Source organism: Balearica regulorum, chromosome Z (genome assembly GCF_011004875.1).
Source record: "Balearica regulorum gibbericeps isolate bBalReg1 chromosome Z, bBalReg1.pri, whole genome shotgun sequence".
In the NCBI taxonomy this organism is placed as follows: Eukaryota; Metazoa; Chordata; class Aves; order Gruiformes; family Gruidae; genus Balearica; species Balearica regulorum.
In genome coordinates, this window is record NC_046220.1 from 69,916,441 (window position 1) to 69,935,077 (window position 18,637).

The 18,637-nt window shown below is 36.9% G+C and overlaps 1 protein-coding gene across 1 annotated transcript in view; it reads left to right on the forward strand.

Annotated features, from left to right (window-relative positions):
* The window catches only part of HCN1 (hyperpolarization activated cyclic nucleotide gated potassium channel 1), a 207,954-nt gene that overhangs the window by 147,224 nt on the left and 42,093 nt on the right, over nucleotides 1-18,637 (forward strand). Inside the window, exon 5 of the mRNA XM_075741307.1 lies at nucleotides 18,280-18,426. Within this exon, the coding sequence (XP_075597422.1) occupies nucleotides 18,280-18,426 (147 nt within the window). The remainder of the gene's footprint in view (nucleotides 1-18,279; nucleotides 18,427-18,637) is intronic.

Consider the following 18,637-nt stretch of genomic DNA (forward strand, 5'->3'; position numbering starts at 1 on the left):
CTAAACACTAAATATTTAATAAAAGCATAATTAAAGCAGATCTTTTCATAAAAATGCACAATGTTGTGGGTTCACATTGTACAGTTTGGGGTTAGGAAAATGTCATTTTCACATAAGCAGCTATTCAATCTCCTTCTAAACTAAATATTTGTTCATCAACTGCCTCTTGTTATGGGCAGTGCTAGATACCTGTATATATTCAGGCAGAGCTGGCTGAACTTCTTCAGTTCACTTCAGTAAAATTCTTCACTGCAGAATTTGATGTAAATGTAAAAATAATTTTATAAAGTTTTGAAGAAAACTCTGTGCAATTTTAAAATGAAAACTGAAGGCAAGTCTTTGAGTGTTTCTTATTAGACATTTGATAGGAGCTGGTTACCAGAGTTTAATCAGTTAATTCCTCTAACTAAGATACATCCCTATGCTTTTTTCTTTTTCAACATTTTTTGGGGAGATGGATAGGTCATCCTCTCCCCTGACTTTGTAGAGAATGTAAGCAAGTGAGAGGAGCGGGCGGTCACCTGGCAGAAGAGCCTAGCTGCGTTAGTTGCTGCTTCACTCCTGCACAGCATCAGGAGCCTTTCAGCCCTTCTGCAGGCAGTGTCAGTCAGCATGGCCTCACCTCAGCCAGGAGCACCACCAACACCAGAGCCAGCCCAAAAGGCTAACACAAAGGAAAGTTGAGGCAAAGAGCCCCAAAACATGACTGATCGGTGTAATGGAGGTAGTGGAAAGGCATCCCATGGTATATTCCTATGGTAAGCCTGCGAGTTAAAAAGCAGCTGGAAGTAGCAGGAGCCGAAGGTTATGTGAAGTGGGAGGGAGGGAGGAAGAACTGGGACTGCACCGGCAAGGAGAGGCTTGTTTTAGGGAAGAACTGGGACAGACGCAGGAGCTTATAATGAGGGATTTGTTGATGGCCCTTGAATTCATGTGCTGAGAAGAGCCTCCCATTGGGCAGTACATGACCTCATTTGGAAAAAATTCAGAAATGATTTGGTGTGCTCTCTGATTTTTGGGCAAAGGGATAGAGACGAGCCTTTTATTTCTACCTGCATTTCCCCCACTTTGAGGATCAGCAGCTTCTGTAAGTGGACAGTGCAAATAAAATAACAGAAGAAACCCAAAGTGAGAACAATCAATGATAATAATTACCTGGACACCACCTCACATCACCTGTTCATCAAGCTGCATGACTTTGGGTTGCATGGACAGAGACAGAATAGCAGCTGATAATCCCTGCTCCATCAGGTGCACCTGTAAGGCAGACAACAGTATTTACTGTTCAAACAGGTTTGCTAGAAAAAATTCTGAAAGGAAGTAAATGAACTACTATAAAAAGGGAAAAAGAGATTAAAAACTCTAATGGACTTTATTAGGCCATTGATTTTTAAAGCAAAACTATAAAAATCAGTGAGTAACTCTGACTGAAAAGCAATGGCACAATAAAAACAGTAGTTATGTAACTCAGTAAATGAAAATATAATTCTTTATTGCTGAAAATTTGTGGTTTAAATTTCTGGTTGCAAAATATTTAAGAAACTGGCTCTTGGTCTGTAAGAATTCATGATTTGGGGAAGCTGGCAAAGGACAGTGTAACCTTGCCAAACAGTACCAAACCCAGAAGTTATTTGGGACAGACATAAACCTTAACTCTTCCTTGTTTTTACCTCAGCTTTATTTTCTTTCACAGTTTCTCAGTCTACCATTCTCAGTCTACCAATCTTCCCCTGTGGATGCCTGTGTCAAAGGCAGTCTTTACATCTGGCAGTGAACATTCATTCTCTTTTTCCTCAAAACCCTCCACAGAAACTATCTGGTTTGGTGGATTAGGATAGGAGCCTCATCTAAACCTTCCACAGTCTTGCCATGGCAGGAAAAGAAAGCTTTCATTTTCTGAAGGATGCTGTACCACTTATGCCAACGAAGTGAGAGCTTCCCGAGGGAGGGTGCAGTGCTGTAATTACATAGAATAATGTGACAAAGCAGGAAAAAGGAGAAAAAAGTGAATAATGAAAGCATTGTACTGTGGCATATCCATTAATATTAGGTGTATGCCCCATTGCATGTGACATTTACATTTGCAGAACAGTTATCAACAGAGGAGGGAACAATCCTGTGGCAGGCTGAGAAAATGAGCTGTCTCTATCTGCAGCAGCTGAAAGCGATTCCTCCGTGGGGTGGCCTGGGTTTCTATGTCACACCAGGGCTAAAGGCACAAAATTGCTCAAACCCGAATTTATAATTTACATTATATGCAACTTCTAACACACTTTCCCTGGGTGGCAGAGAGGGCTTCTGTGCTGGCTATCAATTTGACAAAATGTCAGTATCAGATGTGAAAAACAGAAGGAAATGCCACCTTACACTTGACGTGGCTGCTGCTTTAACCTTTAAATTCATGAGGTTACCCCAGGTAATTATTATTTATAGTGAGATTCTTACATAACACTGAAAATTTAGCTGAAGCAATATTCTGTTTTTGCAGTTGTCAGGAATTAGCATCGTAGAGCCCATGTGCTATATTTGATTATGCCTATTCAAAATGGTATTTCACTGTCTATGCAGCTTTAAAATATATTGATTTTTTGTGAAGACATTCAAAATTCTTCCGGCTCTGTTTTCACATTCAGCTAAGAAACAGAATAGAAACAAAAAGCCTTTCCTTGCCTTAGCAGCTTTGTCACCTGTGTTTCTCACATAGCCTGTGTGTTGCACAGGGGATGTACTACTGCTGTCTTGGGAAGGTTTCCCTACAATTTCACGGCCATTGCACAAAACTTTGTGGTCTAGATGACGTGTCTCTTGAAGACTGAAAAGGGGCCTGGTGATCTTTTATTTATCTGTTGCACACTTAACAAACAAAACAAAGTAAAACAAAACAAAAAAAGCACACCAAAAATTCTTTTAAAGAAAACCAAACATTTTGCATTGCCCACCTGGCAGAACCCTCCTCGGCAGGGCTGCATAGCTGCAAGGTGAGCTTCGCCAAGGGTCCTGCGCTGCAGCCTGTTGATGGGATGCCATTGTCAGTGCTGGTAATGCTGTTTAGAGTACTAGTTCAGGATAAAAATGGACTTAGATTATCAATTGCACATGTAAAACAATAGCCATTGGAGGCTATTATACTCACAAACAGTGGTACTAAAGTGCCAATTGCTTCTCATTCCATGGAAGCAAAGACTCCTTTACTCTAAAACTAAGGGAAATTTTGCTAAAATTTCAGGTGCTGAGCAGAGTGCTCCTAAAAATACTTAAGATGGGAAGAAATAGATATGCATTTTATAAATCTGATTTCTGTTAAGTCAAAGAAAATGTAAGTAATCCTTAGATCCTTTTAATTTAAAATTGTTCATAGAATTTTTTAAGAACCCTTTGCTAGCCTTTGACTACATTCATGTTTTTTCATAGCCTCTTACAGATGTTTTGGCCACTTCTCTCCAGCTCTCTCTATTTCGCCTTATTGTTATGAAAGAAGGAGAAAAGAAAATAAAGATATTATTTGACAGAAGTTCCATTATTTCTCTTTAGCAATTACAGCTTTGTGACTTTACCTTTGGATGAACGCAGCTACATTGAATAAAACAATTTCCCTGTGTGTTTCTGCAGAAATGATCATCACAGAAATACACTATCATCATTTGAGAGTTAAATCTCCATAGACATGTGTGAAGTAGTCCACTATTACAAAGAACATTTTGTCTGTCTTTTTGGAGAATAAAGACTTACTCTTTATGTAAGATTTATTGCATTTGGATGATTGAATGGTTGATGCACTGAACTATTTCTTCACAACCAGAAATATCACAAGGATTGTTAGTCTATTTGTTTGAAGAAAGCTATAAATGCCTTAAAATATGTTCTTTGCAGAATATGCTCCTGTCCTGTTTCAGCTAGGATAGAGTTAATTTTCACAAGGAGCCAGGACAGGTGACCCAAACTGACCATACGATGTGATGTCATGCTCACCATAAAAGTGGGATAGTCGGGGAGGTGCTCCATTGGCTTTTCTGTCCCTAGTAGCTCTCTTATTTCTCATTTTTATTCTAATTAAAGAATTATCTTTGTCTGATTAAAACTTAGTAAGTTTTTGCTGTACCTAGTGACTAAGTTCCATAATTCTAGAATACAAGAGGATACATCCTGTTGCTCACAGGTGTTCCTCTGGAAACATCAGGTCTATAATGATGCTTTTTGACAGGGTACAAAAGGTTTCTTGGAGTCTAACTTTACTGCTATGGCTGTCATTTATCAGAGAAGCCTCCAGGTGCCATAAATTCATTTTCCTAAGGAAATATCTGTTAACTGCTTTATACTTCAAGACTAGATAAAGACAAGGTAAGGAAAAAAAGAAGATAAGAGGATTACAGATACTTTGTCAGAATGAATGAAACACAATGTCTGGGAACATGAAGAAGAGGAGTAGTTTGTCAGACTGTTGCAGTTGTTGGGGCAGAAGGCTCAGAATCGTGAATATTGTGTGATATTGTGTGTTAAATTCAGTGATTCAGGTGTAACTGGAGACATGAACAGTCTGAGAAACAATTTTATATTATCTAAAAAAATAAATTATAATCTTCAAATCTGCTTTATGAATGCAAGGGCTCTTGCATCATGCAGTAACAAGCTGTATGCTCAAATAAGATATGCAAGAATGTTTTGGACTGTATATGTTAAACAATAGATATAAAGTAATAATAGTATTAATGATGTTATATGCTCAGACTAGAGGTTTTCTGGTCTCCTCCAAGCTCCTGTGGTTCTCAAAAAAAAAAATCTTAGTACTGCAGCTGACACTGACTCAGGTGTTTACATGGAAAACGCCTGCAGGGAGGTGGAGTAATTGCAGCCAGTGGTCCTGTGCAGGCTCTTCCTTCCCACAAGTAGCATCTCTGTGGGATGAGTCTTCATCAGTGTTTCCCACCACCTTGATTCTGTAAGTGATTATACTTTATGAGAAAAGCAAGGTGAAATGCGATCATGTACATCACTATTTCTATCCTTATGAAAAACAAGAGAACTTTCTGCCTCTCTCTACCGTGATACATGCTTATTAGGGAAAGCAGAAAAGACCCAGAGAGATGCCCAGCCCAGAACCATTTCCTCATCCATAGGGCACTGCTGTGAAATGAAGGGCAGTTTCAGGTCTCTGATCAGAGGCCAAGAAAAGCAATACATCCCATAGCTGAGCAACTGGACCATCTTTGTTTAGTGAAGAATCTCTTTGTCTCTCCCGTTAGCTTTGGACCGATCTTCCCATGCATGATAAACTTATTGCCATTCAAGTCTTAGAAATCGATCAATTTCAAAAGCAGGTTCTTTTTAATAAATTTGCATTTTCCACTAATTAATACAAAAAGAACTGGCAAGCCATAACTAGGTCTTATCAGAGCCAGAATTTCCAGGATCAGCAACTGTATCATGCCAGTGTTTCCATCTTCGTTGTGCAGGTGCTGCTAGTAGCATAGGTGATGTCACAATACCAAGCAGATGTAACAATTACGGTGCTGATAAAACTTTTTTTTCTTCTTTTCATTACAACTATTAAACAACGTATATAAGGTTGCATAATTCAACCTAATTATCTCTTTTTCTGTCTTCCTTTTCTAAATTACTACTTCAAATTGCTTCTTGAAATAACTGGATTTCCTGTGGGCAAGATGCTAACAACTAGGCATGCCCATTTAGCTAAAGGCATTGCAGCACATCCTGAATTTAGCATTATGCAATGTTTCTATATTGCAGGATCAATGGGGTAAGGTGAAGCCCATGTTGCAGGAAACCACTGCTCCTGATAGGCAGACCCAACATGCATTTCTCAAAAAATTTCATTCGAATGAAGCTAGGCAATTGACACTTGTCACCCTGTGTTCATAGTCAGCGTCAAAGGTAGCTGCAGCGTGCATTCAGTGACTATGATGTTCCATCACAGTGACTGGATGTTCCATCACAGGTCCTTGAGCTGCAGAAGCTGCTGCTTGTGCCCAGAGCTGAACCGAAGGAGTGACTGAGCAGAGAGGACCTGAGCTCCCTCGTCCCGGTTTCTGCTGCCCCCAGAGTGTATTTGGGGGATAACTCCTTCTGCCTCCTCTCCCTTCACTCCAGCAACTTTTTTTAATGTAAATTCTTTCTTACTGGCACAGGCAAATTGAAAAGAAAAGAAAAAGAAATCCAAAGCATTCAAAAGATAAGGAAAATTGTGCAAGATGACTGGATAGGTATTAAATTTCACTTCGAAACTGGCAACTTTAAGGAGCCCATTACAGCATATCTGATATTTTAAAATAAGCTGTCATCTGTACAGTATTTTTCTCATTTTAAAAGAAAATCATCCCGCCTTAGACTCGATACAGTTTCACCTATAGTAGCACAGAGAAGAGATGCTTTTCTTTTCACGCCTCGGGGCTTTGATAGTTGTTTCATTAAATCAGAGATCTGTCATTGCCTCTGTGAAGAGAGGAGCTGAGCCTGGTTTTCATGCTCCTTCCCTCCCCTTTTTAAAACAGTGAAAAGCAAATTTGCGCAAGATAAAGAACAGACTCAGAAAAGAAATCCTATTCAGAAAATTCCCTATAACTTAATTAATTTCTCGATTACACTAATTGAAAAGAACAATAATAAGAGATCGTGTATTTTTTTGCAATTGCAAGGAAATGTTTAATTACTGCATGTAAGTAAAATGAGAGCTTAAAGCATTCTTGCAAGCAACAGTGCTCTTTGGGGGGGTAATTAGTGAAAAATAGATAGTAAACAGATGATAGCTTTTAGGCTAAACAAATCACTTCAGTTCCATCTCATGATAAAGAACTATAAAACCAAACCTATCACACCATTCAGCAGGAAACTTTGTATTTTGATCTAAGGTTGATTATGAACAGTGTAGCAGTGAAGAAAGGAGATTGTAGAAATATCTCTGGATTCGTAATGAATTCAGCCATTCAGTGACTGTGGGATGGACACATGAGCTTATTACTTTGCCGCTACTGAAATAAGATATCCAAATGTTTGATTGGTCTTTTCTGAACACAGCCAGACCTTTGGTCATTTAAGAACCATCTGTGCTTACTCATTTGTGGTATATACGGTTACCATTGCAGACAATCATCCTATGAGTAAATATTAAGGTTAGTGCTAACTTCAAGTTTGACCAAATATTCAGTTAGAATTTGCCCTTCAGTGCCTTGACAGTCAGATCAAAAGCTCAGCTGGCTCATGAAATAGCCAGCCTTTGTCAGCCAGAGGACAACGCATAAATGAGAGGTGTTTGATAAATGGAAGTTGTTCCTTTTCCAATGTGGTTGGGGAACACATACAAAGGAGGGATGGGGAGCTGAGTCTTGTCCCCATTTGAAACATGGAGATATTTCAGCATGCAAAGCCTTTCTTTCATTTCCTAATAATCCCAGTCAAAGCTAGGATGAAAAGGATTTAAAAAGGATGAACTGTACAAACACCAGACATACAGTGACCCTTGCAAGGGGCACAGCAAAGTTTCTTGATTCCTAGTTGAATTTCCAGTGGAAGACGAGTGCCTCCTTTGGCCAAGCACATGGAAACCAGCTGCAGACCTCTAGTGAGAATGAAGCAGGAGCCTAAAGGGACTATTAATATATTAGGACAGAATCAATGAGTCCACTCCTATACAGATAAAAAAACCTGTTGTCATATGGAAGAGAATTTGCAAATAGTAGATACATATAGCAACTACTGAAGATAATGCTTTTAAATGTAGGGTGAGACTGAATAGAAATTAAGCTTAAATACTTAGGAATAGTTATCCAGAATTCTTCATAGCTTGAGAAGGTGTTTTTGATCTTTCTCTCCTTTCTGTCCTCCAGTAATTGAAAAAAACATTCATGTCCTCAACCAAGGGCAGTAGGTAAAAGCTTAGACCCATGATGTGTTTGCATAATGTGAGGTCCTTGCAGTAATGAGGAATAGTCATTCGCAAGGTAGGATTCCCTTACTGTAGAAGAGAGCTGATTGCTGATCCCATCCTCTGCTCCATTCTATCTGCCAGTAGCTGAAGCTGCAGGCTGGAGGTATCAGTAGAGCTAATACAGCAGCAGACCCAGTATATTATTGTTTGGTTCTGTAACTGTGAATTGAGGCACACAAACGGTTGGTGAATGGATTGTATGACTGACAACGACTGCAGAGAGCAGATAATAACATTGGAGACCTTATACCACGGAGCTGACAGATTCATTAAAGAGCACTGTTTGCAGCCTGAGATGGAAAAGGTGCATGTAACAGTATCCTGCAGTATCTGTGTGCCCTGCCCGGACTCCCACAGTCAAACAATGGCTGGGGCAGAAATAGGGGTTCCCTATCTTTTGTGAGCAGGAATACTGGTTTTACCTCATTTACACCACTAATGCTTGCATTAGTTAATGCAAGGAGTTAAAGAATATAAGGAATACCAGGCTCTCAGAATAAACGTGAAAAGAGAAAATTGAATTGAAAATCTGCTAAACAGCCATTATAAGCTATACAATTCTTCTCATTCCTTTTCCATTAATCTGTAACGTAATGTCTTTTATTATTATTTTAACACAGAACCCACTATGTTCTGAAGTTAGGAAGTTCTGGCAAAAGGAAAAAAAAGTGTAGCCTGCTGTCTATGACTGTCTCATGTTACTCAAATTCTTCCTGGGAGTATCAAACCTCAGGGATTTTTTTCAGACATTATTTTTATTTATACAGATTAGATTTTTCATTTAGCAAACAGGAGCAATGTCATGTGATATTTAGACATACAACTGCACAGCTCAGCTGGTGAATTGCAACTATTGAATACTGGGTTAAGAGATCATTTTAAAAGCTTAAAAACAATCTATTACCAAATTTCTCATATGATTAAGTGAAAAAAGCAAATTAATGTATTTCCTGTGAGAGGGAGACAGATATCATAAAAAGAGGGAAATACACCATATAAAATGACACATTTTTTGTGGGGGGATGACAACAGGAAGTCTGTACATACCATTTTAATAGCATTACATAATAGAATATATGGAATTTAATTGAAACAGCTTATAAAGTGTTTTAGCAAAGTGGCTGCTTTAAAATACACAATGTTTCCATTCAAAATAGTATCTTTAAATGGGCGTTATTTATTTCATTATATGTTCTTTTCACAGAATTTTGCAAATCTTATCTTTTTAATCTCAAAAGTATACTTTGCTGAAAGATTTTTAAAAAGTGATGTTAGTCCTTTTTCATAAGGAGAAAAACTCTTCCCCTTTGTATTCTTTCAGTACTCATTCACTGCACTTGCAGTTATCCTTCTGCTGCAGAATCAAAGCTCAACAAATGAAGTATAGCTACATTGCTTAAAAATTAATTGCCTGTGAATTTTTGGTCAGATTAAACATTTTTTAAATTCCTTCATCAATGTAATTTGAGTGATAAGTCAACATTCAGTTGAATACCAAGTTTAAGCATAGTAGACATTACAGATATCTCCATGAATTGTAAACCAGAATGTTATTTTGGTATGTTTCATTTTACTAGGAAATGAAGTTTCCTGCATATTTAATACTTTGTGTAATTCCATGATTATTTACTTTCCAAGTCCACTTATGCATTTGAATAATTTTGAGAAAGAGGCGATAAAACCTCCCATGTAGTTAATATGGCAAAGCCTCTCCCCAGCTGTGATTCTTTGCAAATGTGTGATCATTGTTCAGTTCAGTGGCCATACAGCTCTCGTCATCTCCAGAGCTAGGTATTGGCGCTGCTTGAGGGGGATGTGGATATTTTTAATACCAAACATACTTCCCACAAAGCAAAATTTGTCACCAAAAACATTAACCTTTCCACACTCCAAGAAAACTATATCCAGGTACCTCCTGCAGAGAAGTGAGGGGCCTGAAACTCCATGAATAAGCAAATTAATGTCAAACTGAGACAGCATTAAGTGTTTAGATGCTTAGAAACAATTCCCTCTCCCTCTTCCCTCCTTGAACTATTTCAGAATTTTTTTACCCTTTTGGTCACTGGAAAAAAAAAATAAATAAAAAATCTGTAGGTAGAAAACAAAATCTTGTGCCCAGCAAAGTAAAGGACAAGAGGAGAGGCAAAGCTCCTCGGTTCCTTCAGGTCATTTCAAAGGCCTTACAGCACAATAGCACAGAGAAAAAGGATTTTGACATCAATGATGCCTGCTTATATTATTGTGGAAAGTGCAGGAATTACATTTGAACTCCTGAGGTGTAAACTCAGTAAACTTTCAGAGGGATTAAAAAATACTGGAAAGTTGTTTCATAACATTGTAAACTGTGTGTTCATAGAAACACTCTACCAAGCAAGATCTATTTGAATAATATGAAAATATTTGGGCTGTGCCTTATGTTGAACACTTACTTGAAAACCTGTTAAGATCAGCTGGTTTTTGAAATGCCATACACTCTGCCAGGTAAGATAACTGACAGTCACCTGCATTATAGGTTTAGTCACTGCTAAAAATAATTATATTGCTTTATTAAAATTAAATACTTTACATGTCAAACAGTTCTGTAGTTCAGCGCATTTTGTCAGCTGTTACTCAGTGATGTGTTGGCATACTAACTACCATTCCCTTACTTTGATTCATTTATTGTCCTTCCAAGGCAGAGCACCATTTTTTCTACAAGGAATTTGAAACACAAATATAAAATCCTTACCTGACATTTGATGACTAAAGATTCATCAGTGCCTCCTTGTAGCATTCACTTTCTTCTTTTATAATCAAATTTATAAAATTTCTTCCTTTTTGTCTAAAATTTTAGAGGGGCAGTTGTAAAGATGAATGATTAAACTTGAAAGTAATCCTTTAGTATTTTCGTATTGGTCAGATGCTACATATATGTGTATCATAAAAAAAAATGGTTCATAGAACCATTAGAATCTTTAAATAAATTATTATATTAAAATACAAGGGTACAGTTGATGTTTAATTGGTCAGTGCTAGTTATTTAGACCTCCCCTAGGGTCAATGAAGAGAGAGATAAGGATGACAAAGGCGAGTTTATTCCATCTATGCAAGACATGAATTTTAGAATGAGATTAATTGCCCCTTCTTATCTCTCTTTGATTATGAGAGAGAGTCAAGATAACGGTTTAAATTAGACACTTGACTTTTAGAAAGCTGAACTAAGGTATTGCACTAATAACTTTCCAATCTTTGTTGTCAGTTCACATTTTTCAAGACTGTTTAGCACAGAAAGAGAGCAGTCTTAATTTTATAATTCTAAAAGTTTCTGTTCAAAGTCCGATTTTGGTGATAGTTGAGTTTGCTGCCTTTTGATTTGCTTAATTTTTTGAAAGTAGTAATAGACAAAAATTTAGAAAAATTAAAATCATTTAAGTGTTAGGATGTATAAGAAGTTTCTGGGATCTCTTCTATGTAACACCTGCTGTGTAGACCATAATGTGTCATCTACACAAAACTAGTTAGTATGGAGACCTCATTCTGCTCTCACAAGCAAAACTGGTGTAAACCAGAAATTTTCTTTGCTTTCGTATGTACTACTGCCAGTTCTTCATTCAGTTTGGTTGTGGGTCCACTGCAAGTTTGCCAGATATCAAGCTGGAGCAAGCCCAGTAGAAAAATATCTAAAGGCATGATATTGTTTCTTGGCTTGCAGAATACCTTCAGGATTATGCTGATGAGTTCAATGATGGTATGAAGCTTAGGATGGTATAAAGCTTCAAATGCTAATCTTATAGAAAGATCAAGATACTTTATAGAAAGAATGAATTGAGTTTTGAGAGCTGAAATAATAGGAATAGGATGAAATTTAGAAATTCAAAATCCAAGGACTCGGGTACTAGTACAAGCTGCTGCTATAAACTGGGAGATGAGGAGCACAGCAATTGGAAGTGGCAAGGAGGAAGTGAGGAATCTGAGTGATGAAGCTGCTCGTAGAATGACTGCAAAGAACCATTTCAATGCATCTTGATTTCCACTAGATGGGAAATGAACTATGAATTGGTGAGACTTCCTCTAAGATATTATGTACAGTTTTAGTTATTGCAGTTGGAGAAAGATGAACTCAAACTAGAATGGATGAAAACAAAGAAATACAGTATCCTGCCTTCTGAACAAAAAGTAGAATAGACTACTTGGACAAGGCTGGGAAGAGACATGATTCCCATCTATAAACACTCCAGAGAGAAATACCAAGGCACAGGAACTTTTGGAGCTGCTAGATAATTTTGTACTAAGCATTAGTTGATTTAAACTGTGTCTGCATACATTTAGACTGACAATTAAAATAAGGTTCAGAACTATATATAAGACCGGTGGCTTCTTGAAACAATATTCTTAAAGGATTGACAGAGAGAGAAAGTCTAATTGTTTTTAAGATGGCTTGATTTGTTTATAAGGAGTTACATAATGTGAGGTTTTGCAATAGCAGGGAAATAAATTCAATAACTCAGGGGACCTATTTTCCTAATGTAGTTTAGAAACCATGCAGAACTGTGATGGTTCTTCGCTTGATGTTCATTATTTAGAAAGGCTTCATCTTGATTAAATTGCCTCCTCTCACCTTTCTGCTCCTTCTCAGTGAGTTAAATTTCCTGCATATTATAATGCTGCTCAGATTCTTCTCTTTTACAGGCAAGCAAGCATTTTCAAACCATTTTAAGAATACTGTTGAATATATTGCATCTAAATTGTGGAACAGAAGTTGCTTAATTCAGCAGAAGGAATTCGCAAATAATTTCTGTTTTCTTTTTACATTTGTAATCAGTTTACAGGATTTTTTTTTTTATACATCTCATTGAAAAGCTTGTATTCGTAAAGCTGTGGCTTTGATTGGATATAAACCTCCAATAAAATAAAATGCTTTTTCCTCTTTTTTTTTTCCTAGCCTGTCTATATGTGATTCGTTTTATATTATACAGTATGTTAAAAATACAACTAAAATATTTTATTAATGTACTTTAAGGGTCAGGATTATATTTGTGGTAAAAGGAAAAAGAACCTGAATACAAACATTTTTACAGATTTCTGGTTTTGGGGTGGAATTTCCTAGAAGTGAGGGTCTATTGCCAAGGACATAATCATTGTACAAAGTGCAAAAGGCATGTCATTCAAGCTGGATTTTCAAGTGAAGGTACAGGGACCTAGGTCCTTTGGAAAACTATTCAGTTATCAAAGTTGTTGAGTATTGACATTTTGGAAAAATCTGACACTGGCATTTGTTCCTGAAAGGTATTCAAGTAGTTTTTGTGTGATTAGGTCAAGGGACTGTATGCAAAAGTCATTAGTGTCATGTTTTTTTAACTGATACTAGTAATGTATTTCATATGTTTATATGGTTTATTGTATCAAGGACTGAATGTTCAGCTGTAAAGATTATTAGGAGTCTGAGAATTTTTTCAGCTAAAAAGGGCAATTTACTAGTTATGAAATATTATGAAGAAAGGACCTGCTAGGCTCAACTTATGTAGTAAAATACCTTGTGAGAGATCAGCGTTCAGGTTTCTATTTTACTGGTTTCATTGGGACATTTCCTGTATTGGGATACTGTCTTAATTTTAAAATATTTTTCCTGCTTCAGTTGCAAATCATTATGATAAAGATCTCAGTCCTCTCCATTGCCTTTTTCCATACCTATTTTTTTAAGGATAACTAGTTTCCTAACCAGTTCTACTAAGGACCTCATATGACTGATGTCATACTACTCACCTCTTGCTGGAGGAGGATAGCAGCAGATTTTTTCTACATATAAGGGGCCCATGAATAAGATAATGGCTGAAACAACAAGCAACTGTTATTACTGGGTGGTGCTTTTCAGTAAAAATATGTGAAATATTACTTAACTTTGAAATCCACTTAGCTCTTGCCTATTTCTGCAATTTTGTTTATTTGTGAAGCATTTATAGGCATTTTCATTTCAGTGATAAATATAAAACACTGGGATAGAAATTACTAAAATTATGGCAAGGCAGTATATATATCACATTAATATACATACTCATTTTTGGATAACCAATTTAATATTCATCTTAAAAAAGAGGTAGGTGTGGAGTGGTCAGCAACACAGTATTCCTTCCATTCAGTGAGATGTTGAAAAGACCAGGAATGTATAGTGGTAACAGGTATGAAAAATAGCACCAGCATTCAAAAATACTGTTTACTTTTATGAAAGTTTAAGACAACATACAATGAATTTGAGAGAGGGGAAAATTAAACTGCAAAAAGAATATATTCTTTGTACAGGCCAAAAAAAGTGTAGATAGTATAGAAGCACAGTGGGATACAAAAGTAGGTATTTGTATGGATAATAAGAGCACTTAAAATTGCATCAAGTAGTGTCAGAAGGCTTGTGATTCTCCATATTTTGGAGTATAAGCCAGCTGATCCCAGGAAAGAAAGAAAGATGAAGAAAGAAATCTTTTCATTTCATTTCATTTACATCATTATGCATTAAGAAGTTTTTTAAAGCAGTCTGAAAACATTTGATTACCAGAAAACATATTGAAGTTAACTGCACCATGTTTAGAGTTTTATAGAAATAAACTCATACTTGGGAGTAGTAACATTGGACAAAACAACAATGGTCTCATTTTAAAAATTTCATCTTAGCTTTCCTTTGTCTTGCCATGTCTTCATCCAGCAGTGGCTCTGCTGAGTAGCCTGGATGCCTCTTTCTCTCCTGAGAACCCTGGAATCAGAGCTAGTTTGCCATTACCTTTGGAGGCCTCTGACATGCCTTTAGACGGGCACACCTGGAGTCTCTTACTAAGTAGTCCTCCCTGGAAAATCAGGTGTTCCTTGTGTCACGCAGGAGCAAGGATGGAAAGGCAATTTTTAAATTTTAAAGAGAGTTTTAACACAGTCATTTATATTTTGAATGTAGTCTAGTGCTTCTCATGTGGCATGAGAAAAGCCAAAAAAAACCAAACCCAAACCAACCCCAAAAGGAAATTAAAGTCACTTTTGAGGGAACTTGCTGTGGCTCTGAAAGTTATTTATTTCACACAGATGTAAGAAAAGAACCAGAGGTGCTTTTGTGAATGTGGAATTAAGATGTCTCTTTTCTGAATAAACCAAAACAATCAAGGAAACAAACAAACAAACAAACACACACCACCACACCACCACCCCCAAAAACCTGCCAAACAACCAAAATTTTCAATCTAGAAGGGAAAACATACAGTATACAGTGTGATGAGGAAAGTCATTAGAGAGAAATTATTCCAATCACACATGAAGATGTAGGTTCAGGTGTTAGGTCTGGGGGATTAATCAGGATCAGTTACAGCTCTTTCAAATATGATTAAAATACAAAGTTTTGACAAAATTTAACTTCACTGACAATTTTATCAACTTCATATATAAAATCACACATAGAAAAATCAGGGAAAGAAGCTACTGAATTTTCATATTTATTCAAGAAGTCACACTGCTAATGAGAATTTTTAAACGTTTTTTACATGTAATTTTTTTCCCCAAAGTAGTTCCATTCTCTTTAAGTTATTTGCAATTTTTTCATGAGTAAAAAACCCCAACAAAATCAGTGTAATTATTTAAAAGTGAAAAATGTCTCACTTTCTAACCATTATTGATATCTGTGGTATCCACAGAGAAAATATTCTTCAAAATTAACTTGGAAAAATTAGTGGTTTATTTCACAGAGTGAACAGGACCATTTTTTTTTCTTTGTATCTTCATTTTAGCACACTTTTTTGCAACTGGCATGTGACACACTACAGTGACAACTAATCCAGGAAAACCTCAATATTGCCAATAACATATAACAGGCTGAAAAAAAGAGCTTCTTTTTCTGAGAAATAAAAAAGCAATCAAAAACACTTCAGGCGAATGCGATGACAGAATGTCAGGAAGGGAGTAGTAGTACATGAATAATACAGAATATGAGTCAAAATCACACTGATTAAGACTAGGAAAAGATTTATTGCAAGCTGATAGTATGCTGTACACTCACAGGGTCAGATATTTGGACATGGAAAGAGACCTAATGTTTTAGATGGTTAAATATTTATGGGAATTGTGCAAGACAAACTTCCTTGTAGATTTTTTAAAGAAAATGTTGCTAGTATGCAGCTCTTACTAATTTGGAAATATTTTGAGACACACCGGTGATAAACACTACCTTTCTACCAGCTTTATTTTTTCTGTTTCCATAAATTCTCATGTGTAAGCATAAACCCTGGTAGAGAAAAGAACTCTCTTGTGTGTGAGAAAGCACCTATTCAAATAACAGCACTAATGAAAGGGAGCAGTGTAAATTGCTGGCAAAGCAAACTGCTTTTAGCACGAAAGTTCTATTCTTCAAGGTCATTCTAGTATAAAAGTCCTTTGCAGGTCTCTTGCATTATACATCTCAATGAATATATTTTTTATTAGCAAGGATTACTCTTTATTAGCATTGCTCAAGCAGATTTGTATGCAAATAAGATTGGGTAGAGGGGTGCAGACCCTGTGCTCAGGATTATACTGAAGTCCTTTCCCTGTCCGTGTGTGCTACGACATTATATATCCTGACATGAGGCCGGAGCAACGGAGGGCTGCACGCAGACACGAAGGAGACGTTGCGCAGTGCAGCGTCTTCTCCTCGGCTTTGCTGCAGAAAAGGTGGAGCGCTGCACAGCAGCTGGGACTGTGTGAACACCTTGGTGAACTATACAGGGCACTGGGCAATCTCATGTCTCTTCCTTCTAAGTAAATCTGTGCCTAGATTAGCTGTGACTGATTAGTAGGGTAATTTTAGAAGCAATACTTTGTTTTTGCTCTGGCATGTCTGTCTTCTGGTGACCCAGAACTCTGATTCAAACCCACAATGTATAGATAAATTTCTCCATATGAGAACAGAAACCAATGATGAGCGTGCAAATTTAAATCTCATTTCTAAAGGATGCGGGTGAAGGATTCTTCCTTCAGAGGTGCAAAATAGCTGTACAGAGGTTAAATCAGACTTACATATTCATTGTACATTGTTAAATAATCCCATGCAAAATTACATTTCCTCTTATTTGTGGAATGCATGTTGTACACGTGGTCTCATCTAATCTTTTGCCACTTTTCAAAGCAAAAACTAATTTTTATTCTAGAGGATGGAGCAGCCTTCAATTATACAAGTTAAAGGATATGCACTGCAGTTCATGAGGAGTGCATGTACATTATAAATGCATTTAATTGCTCTACAGAGATGCTGATCCTAATTAAGACTTCATTGGCTTTTTCATTGAAAACAGTTAAAATTAGCTAATTAAGCATGAAAAAATGAAGAAAAAATTAAATTAAGACTCTTTACATAAGTAAATGAAGTTTCTTCAAAGTTTTAACTCATCTATAAGCCTGGGAGGGGTTTTATCTTTCTGTGTCTCAGTGCCTTATCCTCTTCAACTGAGACAAGGATGGGGAGTCTGAGGGGCAAAAGTCTTGGTCAAGTGGTACTTGTGCATTTGTGGTTTATTCAACTTCTCCATTTTGTGGGTGTCAGATGTATCATGCAGTTTAGCACAGTACAACTCTGAGTGTGTTAGTTTGGGACTTTTTTTCCTGAAAATTATGCTATCCAAAAAGACTTCTGAAGAAGGGACTCTAACAAAGCAGAAGATAGGACAGAGGACTAGTAGAAACAAGGAAACCAAATGCACAAGGTAGATGAAGTGAGGTCCTCTGGGTCTCCTGGGTCCTGGCATCTCTCCCTTCCCCCACTTTCGGTTTCCTGATGCCATGCCTATTTTTCCAGTTCACTTTTCTCTTCTCCTCATTCCTCCTGAGGAATGCTTTCTACTTCATTATCTCCACAGATTTTAACTTTGTTCTTCAGTCACTTTATAAGCATGCACAATATTAATATGTTGCATATTAATACAGCATAGCCAGTTTCTGAAATTTCACACCTTAAACTCTCTCCAAACGCAGCACTAGAGACATAAATGCACACTGTGTACAGTTTCCCTGTCTGCTGCAATGAATGAGCTAAAAATGGCGTTGGTGTACTTTCACAACTTCTGTATAGCTGCGAATTTAGGGAACACATGACAGGTGTGTGGTTTTGGCTTCTAAAACTTATATATTAACGTGATATTAGCATTGCCACTAAAGGCAGTTTCTGTTTATAGTTGTGCTGTCACATGAGTAATTCTAAATTAACATTTTTGTGGTGGTTCTTTGACATACAAATAAAATGTTATATTTTTAAAATATGTAAAGCTTAACTGAATACATGAATGAATTTTCATTTTGTAGGTGCCTTTAGATAGTAAAAAAATGTTTTCTTTTTCTGATTCTTCCTTTTATTGTCCTGACAGTACAAACAAGTGGAACAGTACATGTCATTCCACAAGTTACCTGCTGAAATGCGCCAGAAGATCCATGATTACTACGAGCACCGCTACCAAGGCAAGATCTTTGATGAAGAAAACATTCTCAATGAGCTAAATGATCCCCTCAGGGAGGTAAGATTAAAGTATTTGCCTAGTTCTTCATGGTACAGAAAACTTTCATATCTTTGCTGTTTCTGTGTTGAAATGCTCTTTCTGATTCTATTCTGTAACATTTAATCTCATTTGACCTAGTCAATGAATGACGAGGAGAATGAATTGTATATTAGATCAACACAAAGAAATAAGCAGATTTGATCTCTATGCTGAACCAGTCTGTCAGAGT